The 19,577-nt window shown below is 45.1% G+C and overlaps 1 protein-coding gene across 6 annotated transcripts in view; it reads right to left on the reverse strand.

The window, feature by feature from the left end:
* Window positions 1-1,439: 1,439 nt before the first annotated feature.
* GORAB (golgin, RAB6 interacting) overlaps window positions 1,440-19,577 on the reverse strand; it is an 86,093-nt gene continuing 67,955 nt past the window's right edge. For 3 of the 6 annotated variants that reach the window (XM_032696862.1, XM_032696864.1, XM_032696863.1), the window contains 6 exons: window positions 17,423-17,623; window positions 16,803-16,899; window positions 9,441-9,795; window positions 7,577-7,678; window positions 5,710-5,850; window positions 1,440-3,150 (listed from right to left, as the gene is read on the reverse strand). In XM_032696862.1, the coding sequence (XP_032552753.1) occupies window positions 2,679-3,150; window positions 5,710-5,850; window positions 7,577-7,678; window positions 9,441-9,795; window positions 16,803-16,869 (1,137 nt within the window). In that variant the 5' untranslated portion in view covers window positions 16,870-16,899; window positions 17,423-17,623 and the 3' untranslated portion in view covers window positions 1,440-2,678. Of the gene's footprint in view, window positions 3,151-5,705; window positions 5,851-7,576; window positions 7,679-9,440; window positions 9,796-10,569; window positions 10,660-16,802; window positions 16,900-17,422; window positions 17,624-18,744; window positions 18,765-19,577 lie in introns of those variants that run through there. The other 3 variants (XM_032696865.1, XM_032696866.1, XM_032696867.1) reach the window with 3 other exon arrangements.

A 19,577-nucleotide genomic window follows, 5' to 3' on the forward strand; every position in this document is an offset into this window, starting at 1 on the left:
TCCAATGGTTCTCCTTCCTTCAAGGAAAAACAAGTTAAAAAACCCAACCCTTCTGTTGCATCAAAATCATCTCCTGGCATTTCTGACCAGCACACATGTTGTTACAATTACGACTGGACTCCCTGGCTCCGGCACAGGGGGAATGTTAAACCGGCACACTGGCACCCATCAAAACATTTGAGAACTTCCAAAGTGGAACTGACACCACGGTAGTGGTTTGTATCACACGTCACAGAAAGGCTTCATAACTTAGATCAAACAATTTAACTCCTGAGCTCCCTGTCCAGCAAGAGCAACCAAACGCTAGGCTGCTGTTGTTATCCCACATGGCTGTTTCATGTGGCTCCCAGCCAGTTCACTCCATTTTGCAAGCTCAGAAGTTAAAGGCAGATAGAACTGGCCAGAACTTCAACAAGGGACTCACCAGAGAACAGAACCTGCTGATTCTAACAGCATCTTCCCTCTCAGGCAGAAACAGCACCAGCACTATCAGAATGGTACACAAGAATTTTTCAGCTTTTAAGCAATTTTGTTGGATATAAACTTACTCCATTCTAGGAAACTCATATTCTTAAGCAGTCGTCAAAAAGATCTTTGGATTTGTAATTTTTTGCCATTTTCAGAGTTCAAACAATAATCTTACCTGTGACAACAAGGTGCAACGAGTAAGACTAATTTAACCACATTTTAGCCTATTAGAGAACCACAAATTATATGCAAAATGGAGTGCGTGTGATTCCAGTAAATACCATTGCAACTCAACTCTTCTGTCAGAAGCTCTGCTGTGTGTCCCCAACGAGCTTAACACAACTGCAATGAGGAACAGGATTTTGAATCTCTTGAGGAACAACTGGGGACAGCTGCAGAGGATGGAAATGAGAATGGTACAATTAAATTATTACTGCACTTACTGGTATCCAGTTCTGAAAACCATCATCAGGTTGCTACAAGCCGTCCTGCAACTGCAGACAGAGCAAAGGAAGTCACTCACAATTTTCTCATAATAAAATCAAATCCTCTGCTTCAGGTCTTCCAGCAAAATAACAGTGAATGCAGTATACCAGCAACCACAGAGCAGTGCTTCATATTTCAAATGATATTTTGGAGTTTTCTAACTTTAATCAACCCCAATTATGAGCGGCTTCTCTAGAAAACATATTTATTCCACTTTCTCCTGTGTATGGGAGGCACCAGGAGAGATTTTCCACTGCTGCCCTGGGCCAGTTAGCTGAAGAGACTCCTGCCAAGCCGTATCCTGCCATGTCTTTGCTTCCTACATTTCCATGTTTTGGAACAGCCTTTTTTGAGGTTTTACTTTCACACAGCGGAGAGTTGCCAAAGGACGTATCTGATTCTGCCATTTATCACCTCCTGTGGAAAAACAGTCTTGGATACACGTATTAGTCTCAGATATCACAACCGACAGTAAACACACTGCGTACAAGATGCACTGATTTATTAATAGAATAAAAATGAAATGTAGTGACATGTTTTTCCACTGTTAAAGCCATAGAGACAATCAGTGTCCCATTTATATACTCGGTGGCGTCATTCAGCAACTCATTCATAAACTCTGACCGACACGTTCAGGTCAGGTATTCCAGGAACCATTCCCACACTTCCATGTTACAAAGCGGATAACTGTGAGCTCAACTCCCCACGGTTTGCAGCTGCAATCAGTCTATGGGAGATTTTCCTACGTCCTCTTCTAATTCCTGAGGCTTTCTCCACCTGGAATAGCTCTTTAAAGCCTTTCAACAGAGTGAACCAGCTGAACTTCTTGTGGGGTACAAACCTGCTTTTCCGGCAAGAAAATGCATTGAATGTCATACAAAAATAGGTTCATTTCCAATATATAGTGGAGATTATTTACTGTAAGATCCCTGGCTAATTATTGGCACTCCAAGGCAACTACAACAGAGAAAATGTTTGCAATGGAAGCTTTAAATGTAACACACTCTCTTTTGTGTGTTTCTACTTCTACATTCTGTAGGGTCTTAAACTGTACCCATCATTTTTGTTAAAGCATAGCTGACAGATCTATCCATGTACAGCTTGGTAATGATTCAGCATTATCTGAAAGGAATAGGCAAAGTGATAAATATGAGGTATTACAACTGACTTTGCAATTTGCCTCAGTATGCAAATTTCCTTTCCATGAGGAAAGAGTATCATCTACAAAGGCAATTAAAGCAAGCACTTGGGTTTCACAGCAGTAGAAACCGTTGAAAACTAATCCCTTATGGATACAAAGGAAGAAAAACATTCTATTGCAGATGTTAGGGGACAGAATGCATTCTGAAGCAGATCAAGGGGCATTTTCTTCTGTAGATATCTATCCCTTGCACCCTGCTCAGAACAGGTATCTGTGACACCAACAGGCTGAAAATCTTTGGAAAAACCCTACCGTTCACATGCAAATGTCCTGTTTCAGGAAGGTATAAAAGCCCATGAAGAGCTGGGCATTAGAACATGAACACAAACCAGGAAAGACAATGACAGATGGCAACCCCAAATGAGAGTCTTGTGAAAAAAAAAGCACCTTTAAAATTTGAAAACAATATTAAAGGAAAAGGGAAATGAAGTGCATGTGACTGGTACTGCCCAAGCCCAGATATAACCTACAGGCCTGCAGAGAGTACATCATCCATAACCACTGGCTCATCTGCATCCAGCAGTCATGTAGCAGAACAAGCTGAGGAGCTTTCTGAAGTCACATCTGCTGCTTGAGTTTGTCTGTCCACACTGGAGAGGGATTTGGTCCCGGAGTTTTGAGACTGCTCAGAAACAGCAGGAGAAGCAGCAGTATGGTCAGTATGGTTGGCACGCTCGCCCTCCCGCCCTGTACCACCGGGAGTGGGGTTCTCCTTCGCCGTCCCAGCGTGACTGTGTGACTGGCTGCCTTGTCTCCCTGCTTCTGCCTCCTGCTGCTGCAGCATCCGCTCCACCTCGATCTCGAGTTCCAGATTTTCCTCATCTGCCTCCACATCCAGCTGCTGCATTAACTCCTCCAGCTTCCTGGCCTTGCGGAGCTCGTTCTGCTGGATGATGGTGCACAGGTGCTCCGTGAGGTGCTCCTTAAGCTCCGTCTTGTGCTGGAGGTCCAGCTTGGCTGCCACGTACTCCGACTCCGCCTTTTCATACCGCTTCCTGCAAAATCAGCACCATTTCTAGTGGGTTAATTCTCAAAGCACTCCACAGCCTGACACACAGACAGACACTTCAAGCATCCCTGAAATGCAACGTGCATTATGCCAGCTGTTCACGACGTGCCGCTACGTTAGCAAAGGGGAAGAAAATAAGTGTGAATTGATCAAAACTCCTCTGGACACTCCAGGCTCTGCTGCTGTGTACTCCAAGAGTTAACTTGCTCATCTGAAATCTATAGACTGAATCACAAACACACATTTTTGCTGCCTGTTTGAAGGGATGCATCACTAGCAGCAGAAAGAAACCATCAGAAATTGCAGTTTTCACACTTGTAATGAACACCCACCCAGTGAACCGAAACACTGCACAGCAGTTTGGGGTCTTCTAACCCAACCACGCCCCGACAGATACAGATGCTCAAAGGAGCACAGCATGGATACATATGGACATTTGGATAGTGTACTCTTCCGGTCACCCATAGAGATGTTCAGAAAATCAGGAGCAGCACAGACTGACACAGGATGTGACATCAAAAGTGATCACAATTTCTGCGTGGCGACAGATGTAGAATTTTATTGCAAGCATCCCCCTGACACTCACCTCCTGCCAATTTGCACTTCCTGTCACGACAAATAATAGCAAAAAGGAAATATTCTAAATATTTATCGAGGTTAACACACAGAGAATATCCAGCACTTTAATGGTTGGTGTCTGCATTAGTGATGCTTCTTCCACTGCATCAGTAAATCTGTGTATTCATTCTAATTAACAAATAGGTGCAATCTTGCTCATCAGGAAAAGGTTTTTGCAGCATGGCTACACGATGCACCTTACAGAGCACTTACAAAACTAATGTAAGTAAGGTGGTTGAATAAAGCACCCAGCTGTTTTATAAAGCAACAGAAAGACAGGATCCTTTGCTTAGTGAAACAGAAGGAAACAAGACATAGAAAAGCATTCCCAAATATGTTCTTTTATATAATCATCACAAAACTTTGACTCAGATGTAAAGGCTGTGTCTGCAGTGGGCAGAAGATGCCCATTTACATTTGCCTCTCAAGAAAGTCAAGATTTCTTTAGGTCAGACACCTGAAATGGAAAAACTAATAATACTATGCTGGGAACATCTGCACAGTTAAACCTTTGGGCTGAATTCACACATATTATTCACGTCGTATTTATGAAAATTCAATTCCACAGCGATTGGCCAATGTCCCTAACTATGTATGTGCTCAGGACTATTTAAAATTGCACTTTTTGACCCACTGAAGCGATTTTTGTTTTAGCCCTAAAACATAAGGCAAGAACTAAAAATTTGCTTTAAAAGACACCATTTAGAAGTAAATCGGCTTTGGCTCATAATACATGAAAACTACAGCACTGGAAGTATCTAACTTGCATTTCCAAGTCCCTCCCTCACAAAAAGACTGTGAAACAAAAAAAAACAAAAGTTCATGAAAGTCATTAAGAATTTGATAAATTTTATCCACTTGTCCTACCAGCATCTCCTTTTGTTCTTGTCATCAAAAACTGCTTTCCAAATGTCAGAGCCCTTCATGTTCTGTGCTCTTTTGCCAGTAAGCATTTCAAACAGACACATTATTACAAAACTTGGGTATGAGATTTGCAGGAGCATGTAATGGTTTTAGAAACACTGAAATGTTTTTCCACTTCAGGACATTAAATTCTGTATTCATATGCAATCAGCCACTCTGACTACAGTTAATCTTAGATATTTTAACTTATAATTACACTAAAGAAATTTTCATTTTTTTTAGCTACCACTGCTATTTTTTTAAAGACTAATTATCATGTTTATTGGCCTGTGGTCAATGTATAGCAAAAGTCAAAAGGAGAAATGCACATTTAACACATTGAATTGTGAACTCAAAACCGCAACCAAACATTTCTGTTTTATGAAACGGCTGCACAAACATCCTGATGTTTATCTACTGATGTTGTGGCTTACCCACAACTAATGGGGTGTTCCAATTAATTTCTTGCATTTAAGGAACTCATCAGAACCAGAGTGATTAAAGGCACGTTGTGAAGGGTGAAAGCTTGCTTTTTCCTTCAGTTTTTGGTCCTAGTTCCAAAAGCACTTCAGCAGTAGTATAATGTTTTAAGCTTAATTGGTCCCATTGATTCCAAAAGGACCAGAGCTGTCATCAACAAGCAAGTTTGCCTGGAAAGGACTTTCATTTTAGGACTTTTCAAGAAAAAACCTCTTTCCCCCTGAGAAGAAATAAACAACCTTGAAACAATAAAGCAGGGCTTATGGACAACTGCACAGTTAAGGCACTACTTATGTCTCGTGACAGCACACTGCAGTCAGAAAACCTGCTTCGGTTTCCAGACTCCAAGGGAAAAATTAGGAAATAAAAAGCATGCTTTTACCTCAAGATTTGAAAGCCCCCCAGACTGTGACTGCTTTAACTACACGTTATTACAATGACATAGCTTCATTACTGCTTTGGTGACAGGAAACAGCATTTTCTCCCTGCTCTCAGGCAGAGCTATTCCCTGTTCCCTGTTCCCTCCTCCCTGTCTGTCACTTACCGGGCATAGGAGTATTCCAGGCTGGCCTGATCAATGCGGTTCCTCAGGATGCCAATGTCAGCAGACACCAAGTCATCCAGAGCTTGCAGCTCCTTCTGAATCCTTTTTAGTTTCACTGCTTCAGCTTGAGTTCTTTTGGATCTGCAAAAGGAAGATGTGCTTTTTTTTCTCCCTCTTTTCAAGCCTCTCTTCTTGACATACCAGGCCCCATTTCATTTGCAGAGCAACCAACTTCTTTAGGATCTATTCAGAAGGTTTCCCCTTTATGGTTTAGGGTTTTTGATCTTTTTCAGTATCCACAGGGATCTAAAATGCCTGCTATTAAAGGACTACGGCAAAATTATGTAATGACTATAATCAAAGGGCCTAAAATGGATTGTGTTTCTTCACTGTGGAAACACACAAGAAGCTGCTGTATCTAAGTAGTTCCCAGTGTAAGGAAACAGGAAATGGCTTGGGGGGGAAGTGAGAGGGGGAAGGGCATTTAGCCCTGCAAATATCCCCTTTCAAAGAAGCCCAGTTAGTAGGGGCCAAAAAGTCACCTAACCTAAGCTTGATTTCCATTTTGCAAAATTATTCCCAAAAGGCCCAGCCAAATCCCAATGAAGTGAATGGAAAGTTTTACATCAGACACAAAGGATTTCAATCAAGCCTTATGTAACCTTTTTCAACTCAGCCTATTCATTCCCTCGTCCTGAAAACTATATGTTGCTAAGGGCAGCAAACTTTGATGGATTTCACTCCCAAGCAAGCTGAGGGACTCTCATCATCACCAGCAAATCCACACTTCCCAGCCACTGCTTTACACCCAAAGTAGGTATCTGAAACCAAGACTAGTTGTGCAGGCAGTGACAGCATCTCTCATTAGACCAGCTGATGCACATGGAGGGGAAAGACACCTGTGGTATTGCTGAAAGCCCGAGGAAGGACTTTGAATATCAGATGTAACTCCCTAGGTATCACTTTCCATGTCCTCCTCTCTCTCCTCAGGCTTTGTTTCCAGGAGGAAGAACCCAGCCTGGTGGTCACACCCATGTTTGCTGTCCTACAGTGACTCAGAACAAATGCACTCGTGTTTTCTCTCTGCCTGGCAAAGGAAAACACCATTTTCAGAACTTTAAAGAGAATCTTCTACACAGTATGGGCTGTGTTCACTTGTGCTACCCAAGGGCTCTGATGGGCAGAACACAACACGTCTGGGAGAGCACTGCAAGCCTGAAAGCTTCACATCACTTTCCTTGATCCAGTGCTATGAGCTGTTCCAACATCCTTCCCTACAAACCTTGTCTTCTGTGTAGTCTTAAACTATATCACTATACAATGCCTTAAAGTCTGGTCCCCTGAAGAGCAAGAGCCAACAAATGAGACCATGTGCTATAATTTCTAATCAGCCAGGGGTACAATGGTATCTTCTTCAAATTAAAGTTGATAATCTTCTCTTTTCAATACTCTTCACATACTCATAAGAGTCAAAAGCTCAAACAGTTTCTCATCATAATTTAGGAATCAAATGAACTTTCTTTAAATCCAGCAAAACCAATTCAGGAACAGAACAGGGATATGCATCTGAGCATCCCAACTTCCAAACATGATGTCACTAACAAATTCAAGGACTTCAGCTAATTCTTGAGTTGTGTAATAACTTTTCCATCTGCACACAGAGCTGCAGCTTTGGAAGTGTGAAAAGCTTAGTCACAACTTCTTAGCCAGCACTTGTCATCAAAGGGAGATGTCGCTCACAGCTGCTTACTTCTGGAGCAGCACACACTGAGCACAGAGAGGAGAAAAAAAGTGACATTTAAATCAAGATCTGCAGATGAAAAGTAACCCCTTGCCCGTGCTCAGCCCATGCAGCACAGCCCGTTACCTCTCAGCAATAGCTCTGGCCAGCAGAGCCTTCTTGCGCTTATTCTTCTCCTCTATCAGCCGCTGCTCTTGCTGGAGGATTTCCCATCGGGATTTCTCCTGCCTGCTCATGGAAAAGAAGATCAAAATTAACAGAAAGTTCATTTCTCTTCCTGTTCTCCAAATAACACAAATATTCATCATCATATTTCCTGGAGTAAACTCTAAAAATGTCAAAGGAACAATAAACAGGCTTCGGTTCTAAGGAAAGAAGCATCACCTGCAAGAAAGTCACTCAGAGCAATAAAAACATTTTCAGATGAAATCTGCTGATCATAACAAAAATCTGCACAACCAGATAAGCTGCTGGTTAATTCAGCTTTGCTGGAAGAAAGAGCATGGAGCACTTTTTCAGAAATGGATGGAATTTTTCATTTAAAGGATGTGCTTCCCCGCTAGGTAGAAGCAGTTTCAAGTTTCTTACTGACTGCTACAAGTTGGCATCTCTTCAGTCTGCCAACACAGCCTCTTTTTTGGAAATGTTTTTTTGCATAAAACAGATTCTTTCACAGGCCTGCTTTACAATACAGCCCCCAAATAATTAAACTGATAAAAATGAAAGGCTGATAAAAGTCATAATGAAAATCAGCAACAAGGAAGAACAAGAATTCACTTTTACCACCAGGGAAAGAATATTGATTCCCTTTCCTAGCTACATCTACTAAGAGATACAAGCAGCCCCAGAGGATGGGATCAGGTGAGGGGGGACAACACAGCTGGGCAGGATTCAGGAGAAACAAAAAACTGCTTTGCTGCTTTCCCACTCCATTGTGTTCTTCATGCCCTCTCTGAAGAACCCTCAGCTTAAAAATAGCCAAGTAACTCAGCTACTAACAATCACTTCTGCACAAGAACATCTCTTCAGATTTCTCATCACCCTATCCCTAAAAACTCATGTAGAGAAATATTTGCAGTAAGATGTAGATTCAAGTGCCCAGGCTGAGATGAATCCAGCAGATCCAGGAGGTGGCTGTTGCAGCAAAATGTCATTTGCTCCCACAGCGTGAAAAACGTCTCTGCAAAGCTCCAGGTGTTTTCCCCACCAAAAAGGAGCTGAACAGTGTCTGGCTCACCACACCCAGAAAGCTGCTGATCCCTGCTTGGGGAATACAAATGATGCATGGAAGTTTGGAGGCCAGCCTTCATAAACCATTAAGACATCTCAGGCACTTTATGATGAGCAGAGCCACTGCCACAAGAAATTATCTGAAAACAGCACAGTGCATCTCTGCATAGAGTACACTGCAGAATTTGGTCCTCAATCAGGTTTAACCCAACTAGAGATTAAAACCAAAGCTCCAATGCAGAGCAATCTAATATGGTCATAGAATCACAGAATGGTTTGGGTTGGAAGGGACCTTAAAGATCATCACATTCCACCACCTTCCACTAGACCAGGCTGCTCCAAGCCCTGACCAACCTGGCCTTGAACACTTCCAGGTATGGGGCATCCACAGCTTCTCTGGGCAACCTGTGCCAGTGCCTCGCTGTCCTCATAGGGAAGATTTTTTTCCTATTATCTAATCTACCCCTACTCTCTGTCAATGGGATGCCCTTCCCCCTTGTCCTGTCACTACATGCTCTTGTAAATAGCCTCTCTATCTTTCTTGTGGGCTCCCTTCAGGTCACAATTAGGTCACCCCAAAGCCTTCTCTTTTCCAGGCTGAACAATCCCAATTCTCTCAGTCCTTCCTCACAGGAGAGGGAATGATTTGATCTCTCAAACCTTCCAATTAGACACAGAAAAGTTCACGTTACTTCACAATGAAAGAATGAATCAACGCAGAGCAATATCCCCCACCCCAGGATTTTACTGACTTACTAACAATTCCACTTTCTTTCTCTCCACTTGGGTGCTGGGCTGTGCAGGGTGGGGCTGGGCACTGTCCCTGCCATTGCAAGGTGTCACCTCCTCCTGCTGATCCTGGCTGTCACTTTGCCTTTGATCTCCAGCAGGAGGAGGACGAGGTGTTGGCACCGTCTGCTGAGGGTGACAGGGCTTGTGCTTTGGTGCAGAGAGCAACTGCTCCGGAGTGACAGGGGCTGCCCCACCCTGCAGTCCCAGCCTCTGGCATTGCTGCTGGAGGGCTTTTTCCCGCTGCAATTGCTTCCGAGGCTTGTTCCCGGTGTGGGGGCGAGGCGGCTGCTGCTGCTGCTGTTGCTCCGAGGGCTCGAACAGCTCTATCAGAGGAGAGGGAGAAACGGGATTAAAAACACATCTCATTGTCAAAGAACCTGTGAATGAGTTTTTCTGGACAAGCAACTGCTGCACAACCAACACAAGGATGAGACAACTAGAGTGCCATGGAAAGCCTATGTGGGGGAAAACCCAGCAAGCTGGAAATGTTTTGCTAGCGTAAGGATCTGGAGTTTTAAAGGATATGAGCATTCCTAAATGAGGAGAGGGAGGAATAAGGGGCCTGGACTGCAGGACTAAAGGAGGAACGATAGGAGACAGGCAACTCTTGGGATAATCATGGAGAGGCAGATCTGGGGCTGAGGAAGGGTCCCATGCAGCCTGGTGGGCAAATCGAGGACATAAACCGGAGAACGGGGAAGAACGAGGTGACACGTAGGCAAAGAGGAGGCTGGGAACACGAATGGGGCAGTGGGCAGGGATGTGGAAGCAGGATGTGGAAGAGCCTGGAGAGTCTGGAAACGCGACCGAAGGGTTGTGGGGGGACAGAGAGAGGGGCAGGATGAGGGGAGGGGTGAGAGATGGGGCTGGACAGGAGGGGCCGAGGGGCTGCGCAGGCGTTTGATGGGGGGATAGACCAGCTGAACTGAGGGGTCGGAAGGAGGTGTAGATGGAGGGGCTGAGGAAACGAATAAGGTGCGGATGGAGGGGCCGAGGGCACGGGGCGCTGAGGGGCGAAGGGAGGCACGTACAGCTGCGGGGGTGCCGAGGCCCGGGGGGCTCCCCCGCGCCGCCGCCCCCCGGTGCCCGGTGCGTACCTGGGCGCTGCCCCCGCAGCCGCCGCAGCTCCTCCTGCGAGAAGCCGGCCCAGGCCTCGGCCATGGCGCTCCCTCCTCCCGCCGCGCAGGGCCGGGGCTGCCCCGCCGCCGCCGCCGGCGAACGCCGCGGACAGCCCGGCCGGGGGCCTCGCGCCGCCGCCGCGGGGGCGGGGCGGGCAAGATGGCGGCGTTAGTGGCGGGGGAGAGAGAAGGGGAGGGCCGCGAGGGGATGCGGGTCGTCCGTGCTCCGGGGAAAGCTGCCCTGGGCACAGCCCCGGTGCTCCTGAGAACACAGTGCCGTAAAGAAGCGCGGAATCAACTAGGTTGGAAAAGACCTCTGAGATGATCGAATCCGACCTGTTACCGAACAGGGCTAATGAGGTTTAAATGGACAGGGGAAGCCGCACCCGAATAAAGCAAACTTCAAGGAGCATTACACTCTCCAGACACACCGCCCCGGTCATTTATAATCTGTAATTAATGTAAATAAGAGCAGGAGAGATCCTGCTCCAGTGAGTGTAGTTAAAGTTCCAGTGACACCACTGTGAGGAAATCATGGAATCCCAGAGTGCTTTGGGGGCTGGAAGGGAAATCAAAGCTCATCTCATTCCACCCCCTGCCATGGGCAGGGACACCTTCCACTAGCCCAGGTTGCTCCAAGCCCTGTCCAACCTGGCCTTGGACACTTCCAGGGATGGGGCATCCACAGCTTCTCTGGGCAACCTGTGCCAGGACCTCACCACCCCCATAGGGAAGAATTTTTTCCTAATATCTAATCTAAATCTCTTTTCACTTAAAACCATTCCCCCTTGCCCTGTCACAATCTGCCCATGTAAAAAGTTGTTCTCTCTTTTCTCATAAGCTGCCTTTAAGTACTGGAAGGCCAGCAAGGAAAAGTATTATTTTGCCCACACTGATGTTTCTGAAAGTCTGCTCTGACCACTGTGCACAAGGTTGCACATACAGGCTCCCATCCTTAGGTATAAACTGAAAAGATCCCACAACGAACAGCAGTATCCCTCAGTATCCTCGAAAAGAAGCCTTTTCCCTTCCCTCCCAAACTCCTGTGGCTGCTTTAATCCTGTCAGAGGCCCTGTGGATGAGCTCCCCTCCCACTGCGAGCACAAAGGCACGAGCCCCCAGCTTAGCTGCAGCAGCCCAGGGGCCTGGGGGCTTCAATAATACATCAGCAGCAGTAAAACAGGGACATTTCCAGGGACCACATCCCTCCCTGACTCCAATCTGTAAGGGATTAGTCAAGCTCTGGAGCTCCCCAAGCAAGCCCATAACTTGATGGCCATGGATGACACTGCAATTTACCGCGGCAGCACTTCCAGCAGCTCCTGCATGACTAACACATCCCATAAATACCAGCCCCTGACAGGGGGGACGGTGCTGAACTGGCAGGCATTAAGTGTTTCTGATGGGATTTGGCCCAGTGAGAGTGCCTTTGGAGAACACAAGTGCCACCCTTGTTTACCTGCAGCTCAGCTGGAGGCCTTGATGCCATACAGAAGCGTTGCAGGCATCCAGCGGAGGAGGAGAGCATGGTGATCTCGTCCAGGAAGTCCTTCCTGGATGAGTCTGGGGCAGAGGGATGCTGAGTGGCCCTTCAGACAGGATTACAATTTCCTCTGGGAAACCTGACTGAGCACAGGAGAGATCTGAATGAGAGCCATGATCCAACTTTGACTCAAACACTCTCAGGCTCCAGGGAGTCCAGATGGCATAACCAGGTGTCAGCTTGAATTTTACAATGGAACAGTGTTGGCCAGCCCAGCAAGGGTTGGCTTACAACAAGGTGTGGGCACCTAATTCCCTTTTAGATGCCCATATAAGAGTCATGAATCTAAACCTGTTCTGATCTCTAAATCACAGTAAGGGGCTGCACCAAACCCACAGATATCAACTGAATGTGCTTCATGAAGTACAAACACATATTTCTTGAAACTTCGACTCTTTCTTCTCTTCCAAGTTTTAGTGCTATGAACAGAAGTGAAGCACCATGTTCACTTTACTGCCACAGATATTCCAGGCACAGAGCTCCCACGTGTTTTATAGAAAAAGTATAAAGAGTTTAGAGTTGTTAACTAGAATGCCATAGGCAAAGCAGCAATCCATGCTAACATCGGCCAAAGGTTTAATTGCTGGCCTTTGGGCCAGCTTGCTCCAGGAACAATTACAGCCCAGTGAAGTCATTTCATGGAGCATTTACCAACAGCAGGTTTAGAAAACGCAGGCTGACCGTGTTCTCTGACTGTTTAAAGTCCTGTGAGCAGAACATGGCACTGAACATTTGCCACCTAGGAATAAAGTGTTTTCCAAGCAAATTTTGCTAAAATGCAGGCTGAAAAGGCAAGAAGAGAAAACAGAAAACTTTCCCATCTCCTTGATCAATATCCCCAGGAACAACACAAACTTTCCTGTTACATCTGGGGCTGGATTTGAGTCCTGTATCTTTTTGTGCTTCAAGAGCTGCTCCCTCACTAACAGACCTGGAGACCTCCATGACTGCTACATCCGTTTTCTCATGGTCTAATTGGCCTGGAGTCTGCTGATTCCAGAAGCAGGGAGCACCAACAGATCACAGAAACATCTCTTCTCTTGCAGTTCCCAAATCAGCATGGAAATGTCATCACAGGCTGGCAAATTGGGCTCCCCAGGTCAGACCTCAGGGTCAGACCTCAGATGACATTTCAACCCGGGACAGATGCAATTTGTACCAGGACATAACTTCAATTTGCATCGGTTTCATACTGAAAATTTTGGGGAGTTTTAAGAGCCAAATAAGCTCTTCCATCAAGGGGCTCCCCAACTTAGATAATATATTTTTAACTCGATTCTTGCACTGCTCTGCGTGCTGTCACACTAACACACAAAGCAACATTTTCCCAGGAGAGGATTGAGCTGTAATGTGAGACTTGTATAGGGAAGTTTCCTTTCTGCTTGTGTTTCAGACCCTATCATGAGCTTCCAAGGACTCTGACATCTAATTAAAGAGACATGAGGATAAAACATTGTGAAAATAACACAGCCCAAAATTCCTAAATCAATTTAGTCCTCCTTTCTAACTTGTACTATTAAACTTGTATCTATTGTATCCATCCAAACTGTATCCATCCACTTGATCTTGTGCCAATGTTATACCATCTTTTACCAGATCATAACACAGGCTGGCTTGGGAAGAACCACCATGTCCAGATGAGCCATAGCACTGTGTGAGCACTGTACCAGTGATGCAAACCCCAGAAACACTTCAAGAATGTAACCCCAGTGTTATCCTGCAGTTACTGTCCCTCCTGCAATGGGCTGGTTTGAGGAGTCATGCAAAAATGCAGGTACATCTAATGGAAGCAGTGTTTCTGCTGTAAAATGAATTATTCTCATTCTGGAGTAAGGTGAAAAAACTGAATTAAAAAAAACCCCACACTATTCCTTCTCCTCAGTTTCTGTTCCCTTTAACTGCCTGGTAAGTGGGATTAAGTCAGCACTGTCATTTCTGGGACCAAGGCAGTCTTTTGGTTTGTAAGAATTTCATAGAAGGAAACAAAAATCCACTTACATAAAGAGGTATTGAGTGAAAAAACCTACATCAGAAACCTGCTTTTTAAACCATATAAACCAAAGGTTTTCAACATCTTTTGATTTGTGGCTCTGTACACATTTTCTAGTGAAGAGGCAGACTTACACAGCAAGTTTAAGTCTGTGGCTTTGCTTCCTCTGAGCTACCTTTCACAGAGACCTTAGGGGTAAAGCCCTGACCCCTGGTCTAAGGCTGTGGTTTGAACTCACAGCTGTTTTACTTTAAAATTTTGCTCCTCAGGTCCCAGGGAAAGTGGGGATACGTCCTAGCAGTGCTCCCAGCAGATCTCTCTCAGGGCTGTCCATGGCACCTGTGGGGCTGGACCGAAGTCCCACTGCAGCCAGGGGGATGGAACAGGAAGATAGAACAGGGCTGCAGAAATTGTCTGATTTTTGCCATGGACTCCAGCAGGCTGCAAATTCCCCATCCAGACCTGCAGATACTGCTTTTCCCTTCCCAAGGGTACCTGGGGCTGTCAGCGGCCAAACTGGGGTGAGGTGTTCCCACAGGGACCCCACACCACACAGGGCTGGTGACCAGCAGAGCTGGGTGGGGAGAGCAGCATGTTTGTCCAGGACATCTCCTTACAGTGATATGTTTGCTTTGAAACTGAGCCTACAAACATCTCGGCTTTTAAGGCTCCCACCTCATGTTTTCTTGTTTCAGCTTTTGAGCTTTTCCTTTAAGATGAGTTAGGCTTTCAGAAAATCACATCTGAACTGGCAGAAAGCTCAGCGTGCAATATAAATGTTTTCTTTAAAAAAAAAAACCCAAACAATTAACATTCCTACTGACATTTTTGGAGTCTTTCTCACCTCATTTTTCCACACAGACAAAAATATTCTGTAGTAACTCCTCATCCTAAATTATTTGCATGAAAAAAATCTTAAACAGGATTAAAAGCTCACTAATCAAAAGCACCTGAAAAAAAAAGCTGGTAAAATTAAAAAAACCCAGAACTTCATTACTACCAGAAATATCCTGAAGATTATAAATTTACCATTTTGGTTGGGAAAACCAGAGCTGAGCAGTGAAAGAAGTGGAAATGAGTAATTATTGATACATGTTTTCGTATAGCTAAAGAAATATTGTTGTAGCTAATTACTTTAAAAAGATACTTTCTAAATAGTTTTTAAACATAATTAAAATAATACTTTTTATAACCCCAAGTTAAATACTTCATGACAGTTCTATAATGCTTTTAATTGCATTGCCTAATGTGAAAGTCATAATTCAAATGTTTATACAGAAAAACTAGAAAGCAATTGCTTTCATTCTAACTCTTTGTGTAAAAATTGTAATCTAACTGTCAAAACAGTTGATAAAATTAAAGATTTGAAGAGAAATTTGCTAAATGTTTGTTATCTTTGGCATAACTTGGGTGATTAGAACCACTGCACTAAACAAATTGAGTTTTCATCAAACAAACTTATTGTTGTTACACGCTCAAGAGAATGAGCTGAGGTTGTTTAGTCTGGATGAGAGAGAAGTGTGGGGGAGAAGATATGATAATAGCCTTTAAATATATAAAACACAGCTGTAAAGAGACAGGGGAAATGTGTTTTCAGTGCCCGTGGTGGATAGGTGAAGAGGAAAGTGAGATTCAGGCTAGAGATGAGCCAGGGCAGCAAAAGGTGGAGAGAATTGATTCAAGACCACCACAGAGTCTCCATTCAGGTATTTTTAACAACAAACATCTGCTGGGCAAGGCAGAGGAAAGGTCAGTGCAGCCCCGGGACAGCAAGATGCATGTTTTGGAGATTCCGGGTGTGTGGATCCCCACACAGGCTCCAGAGGAGATGGGGAGGCTCCCAGACTCCTCATGGGTTCAGGCTGCTGAGCAACATTTTTGACCTTGCTCTGCTGCATCATTTATGTTGTCCCATTAGAGACAACCCACATCCCTCGGGGTGTGCTGCTGCCAGCTGAGAACTGGCCAGCTCCTGACACCTCTCCCAGCCTTGTTCCCACAACAGTGGTACTTCCCAAACCATTCCCACCTCTTCCTGCTGCTGTCACAGCCCCATCACCCTCCCCTTGGGCACACACATCTGCACCACCAGCTGCACCACTTTCAGTGCCATCAGCTGTGCAGCTCCTGCCACCCCTGCAAGAGTCTCTGTGGGAAATCTTTGTCTTTTCACAGCAAGACAGAGGGACAGATGGTTGCCAAACCCAAGAGCCAGCACTGCTTGTAATATGTATTTGCAGTAGAGCATTACATGATGTGAAAATCACTTTCCTACCATAAAGTGCCAGTCAGCACCAATGTGACAGCTGAGCCCAGCCAGTTCATGTCTCTCCTTCCAGCTACACAAGCCACGTGCTGGAGGATGTTGTCCTCTCCTCTTTCCCACCTCTGCACCACTGCAACACAGCACACTGGGCTGAGATAACTCCCTTCTGCAAGTGAAATGCAGGTGATCCTCAGGGAGTGGTGTGGGACACTTCTCCCATCCTGCTGCATCCCCACAGGGCACCCCAGAAATGCTGTTGTTTGTGTGAAGGCACAGCATGGAATCAGTGCACACTGGTTTGGCTCATTTTCAGCCCAGGTGGTTGAAGGGACAGCAGGTCAGGCCATGTGTTCAGTGCCAAAGAAGGATGTGTGACAACACCTACCTATTTGCAAACCAAGCCATCCTCTCACCTTTCCTGTATCCTTGCAGTAAGATACCAGATATTTCTCCACGGAGCCTTGTCCAGGGCACAGCCATGTCCTCCTCATTCAGGGTCTCTGGGGGTGTCTGTAACACAAATATAAAGAAGAAATATAAAAAAGAGCAACCAAGGAACCCATTTGGAGACCAGCAAGCTGTATGTAGGAAACAAATAATCTTAATTCCCCTCCCCATCCTGCAAACACTTAAGCTACAACAGACAGATGTGCAGGGTTAGGACCTCAGCATCCCCTCAGCTGCCTGAGAGGTGAAGGGAGCCCAAGTTCAGCCAGGTTATACTCAGCACTATAAACAGGAGCTCTGACACAGCACGGCCAATTTTGGGTGCAGCACTCCAGCATCACCCTGAAACAAGCATCACCTGTGGTGCCCCATGTCTGGAGGGCCTGTGCTTCAGAGAGCACCCAGAGAGCTCCAAGGGATGACCTGCTCCCACCTGCAGCCCTGGCCACTGGCCGCCCCACAGACAACGCCTGCTACAATTTGGAAGTCTTTAAGATGAAACGTTGTCTTTCACGCAATAAAGTTCATGAAATGTCGATGCTTTCTCCCTGTAACAAGCACACACAAAAGAGATATAAACCCCCACCTGTTTATGGATGATGTCAGTGAAGGGTTCCTCGCCGAGGCTGGATCTGGGAGGAGGCTTTCAAAGGATCGCTGAGTTAGAGTGCTTGGCTTTTACAGAGGCTTTAGTAGGTAACTTCCTTCCATGGCTTTGGAAGGTCCTCCCCACCAGTCAGTTGCTGCCTTTCACAATGTTTGTGTAGAATTTGTTTTTCAGTGGTTTCTGTGGGAGGAGAGTGTTTTCTTTAGTTTTTGAATACTGCCATGACTGCACACCCAGCTGACACCCACAGGCTTACTAGGGCCACACACTAATGATGATTTCCAAGTGTTGGTGTCACTGGCAGGGCTTGAACCATAGCTATAAAGCCTGTAAATAAGCAGGCTGATGGCCAGGGAGGCTTAGCAGCTCCTTAGTGAGGTATCTGAGATAGCTGGAGAGCAATCTGTACCACACCCTGGCTACAAACACCGATATCACAGACCTCAGCCTGGAGTAAATGGAGAGGTTAATAAAGCAAGCTCTGATTAAAAACAGGAGCAACCCAAACTAGACCTTTACTGCTGCAGCAGGAAGGTGAGAACAAGGATGACTGTTTTCTTCTGGTGGTGGAAAATTCTGGAGCTGAGCTGAATAGGAAAGACTTAATATAATGAGCACATCTCAATTCATTTTGGGTCAACCAAAAACATTTTGCTTGACCAGTAACAAAATGTTCTGGTTTGCTTGGAGACTATTTAATCTTTTTTAAAAGTCAAGCAAAAACACACAACTCACTTCCTTTTAAATTTAAATCCATTGAAAATGAAAACAAAAAAGAAAGCTTTAAACTAAATGATGTTCAATAAAGTAATCTGCTTCAGCCTGAAAATGCTGAAGGGAAACATTTCAATATTTAAGGAAGAAAAGAAGGACTTCTATTGTTTTGTCTTGTCGTTGACTGACTTCAGCCCGGATTTGTGAGTTATTTTGGTTGTCTTCATTTTCACAGGGCATTTCATTTTTTATTTTTATATTTTAAACTCTTTTAGTACTCTCTTCTTGTTCAGTTTGAGATACAAATGGTCAGGTTCAGCAAAGGTTCATAAGAACATGACTGAGCTGACAATTTGTACAAATATCAGGCAAATACTTTAGGGTCTTTTTTTCCCCCTTTGTATTTTAGTTTTCCTTTGAAATTGTACCTGAATTTCATAGAAGCTGTGGGGTCCTCAGGACCTCTGAAACATGCACAGAGCAAAACTGTCAAAGTCTGCGTGCTCTGCTGTGTAACCTGCACACCACAAAAATTCAGATGCCATCTTCAGTCCTGCAAAATATTAAGACAGGCATTTAAGATTTACCCGAGTGATTAAGCATGAGCAGCTTGTAATTGTTTCCAGATCCCTCTCCTAGCAGGAGAAAAGGCTCTGCAATCCGTGTCCACGTGCTCAGTGTAGCAATGCGCTCACAAACGGAGAAACTGAAGATGAACTGGGGAGGACAAACAGATATCCTGAGTTTTGAGACTAAGCCAGCATTGCCTTTGAATCCAATATGGACTGTCCAGCTCAGAAAAGCAGGATTATTGAGCCAGTGTCTGTCAGGGTACGTCTGCATCCTCCCTGGAGCAACACCTGTGCACCAGCAACTAGAAAACCCTCCGAAGTACACATGGTCAGATCCAGTCTGCAATTTTTCATCTGGCTTGGGAGTGTTAAATGAAGATCAACTGCTGAAATTGGCCTCATTTGGGGAATCTGACTCTGTCTGTGCTTACAGGAAAGACCTTTGTCCTCCAGGTTTTATGTGAAGCCCCAAAGATTGCAGACTTTCTGCGTAAGCCACAAAACAATCCAGAGAGCATCTGGAGAGAGACTTGCCTCATATCCCAAACTGTTCCCTCCATGCAAGCCTACCAATATATTTTTCCCACAGACTGCTTGATCATGAAAAGAGATCTTCCTCAACTTGCTCAGGGCTTCAAAAAAACCTTACCATCCCCAGCCCAAGTTTGAAAGCAAATTCAAGGGTTTGCCACTGCCTTTGAACACAGCAGGAATCTACTCCGACAGGTTAGATCTCAGGGGCCACGTTGCTCCCAGGATTTAAACCAGACCACATGTGAAATGGCAGCTACCTCTTGATTTTATATTTTATTTTATTTTAAAATAGGATAATCTAGGGGCTATGTTTT

The sequence above is a fragment of the Chiroxiphia lanceolata genome, chromosome 9 (genome assembly GCF_009829145.1).
Source record: "Chiroxiphia lanceolata isolate bChiLan1 chromosome 9, bChiLan1.pri, whole genome shotgun sequence".
In the NCBI taxonomy this organism is placed as follows: domain Eukaryota; kingdom Metazoa; phylum Chordata; class Aves; order Passeriformes; family Pipridae; genus Chiroxiphia; species Chiroxiphia lanceolata.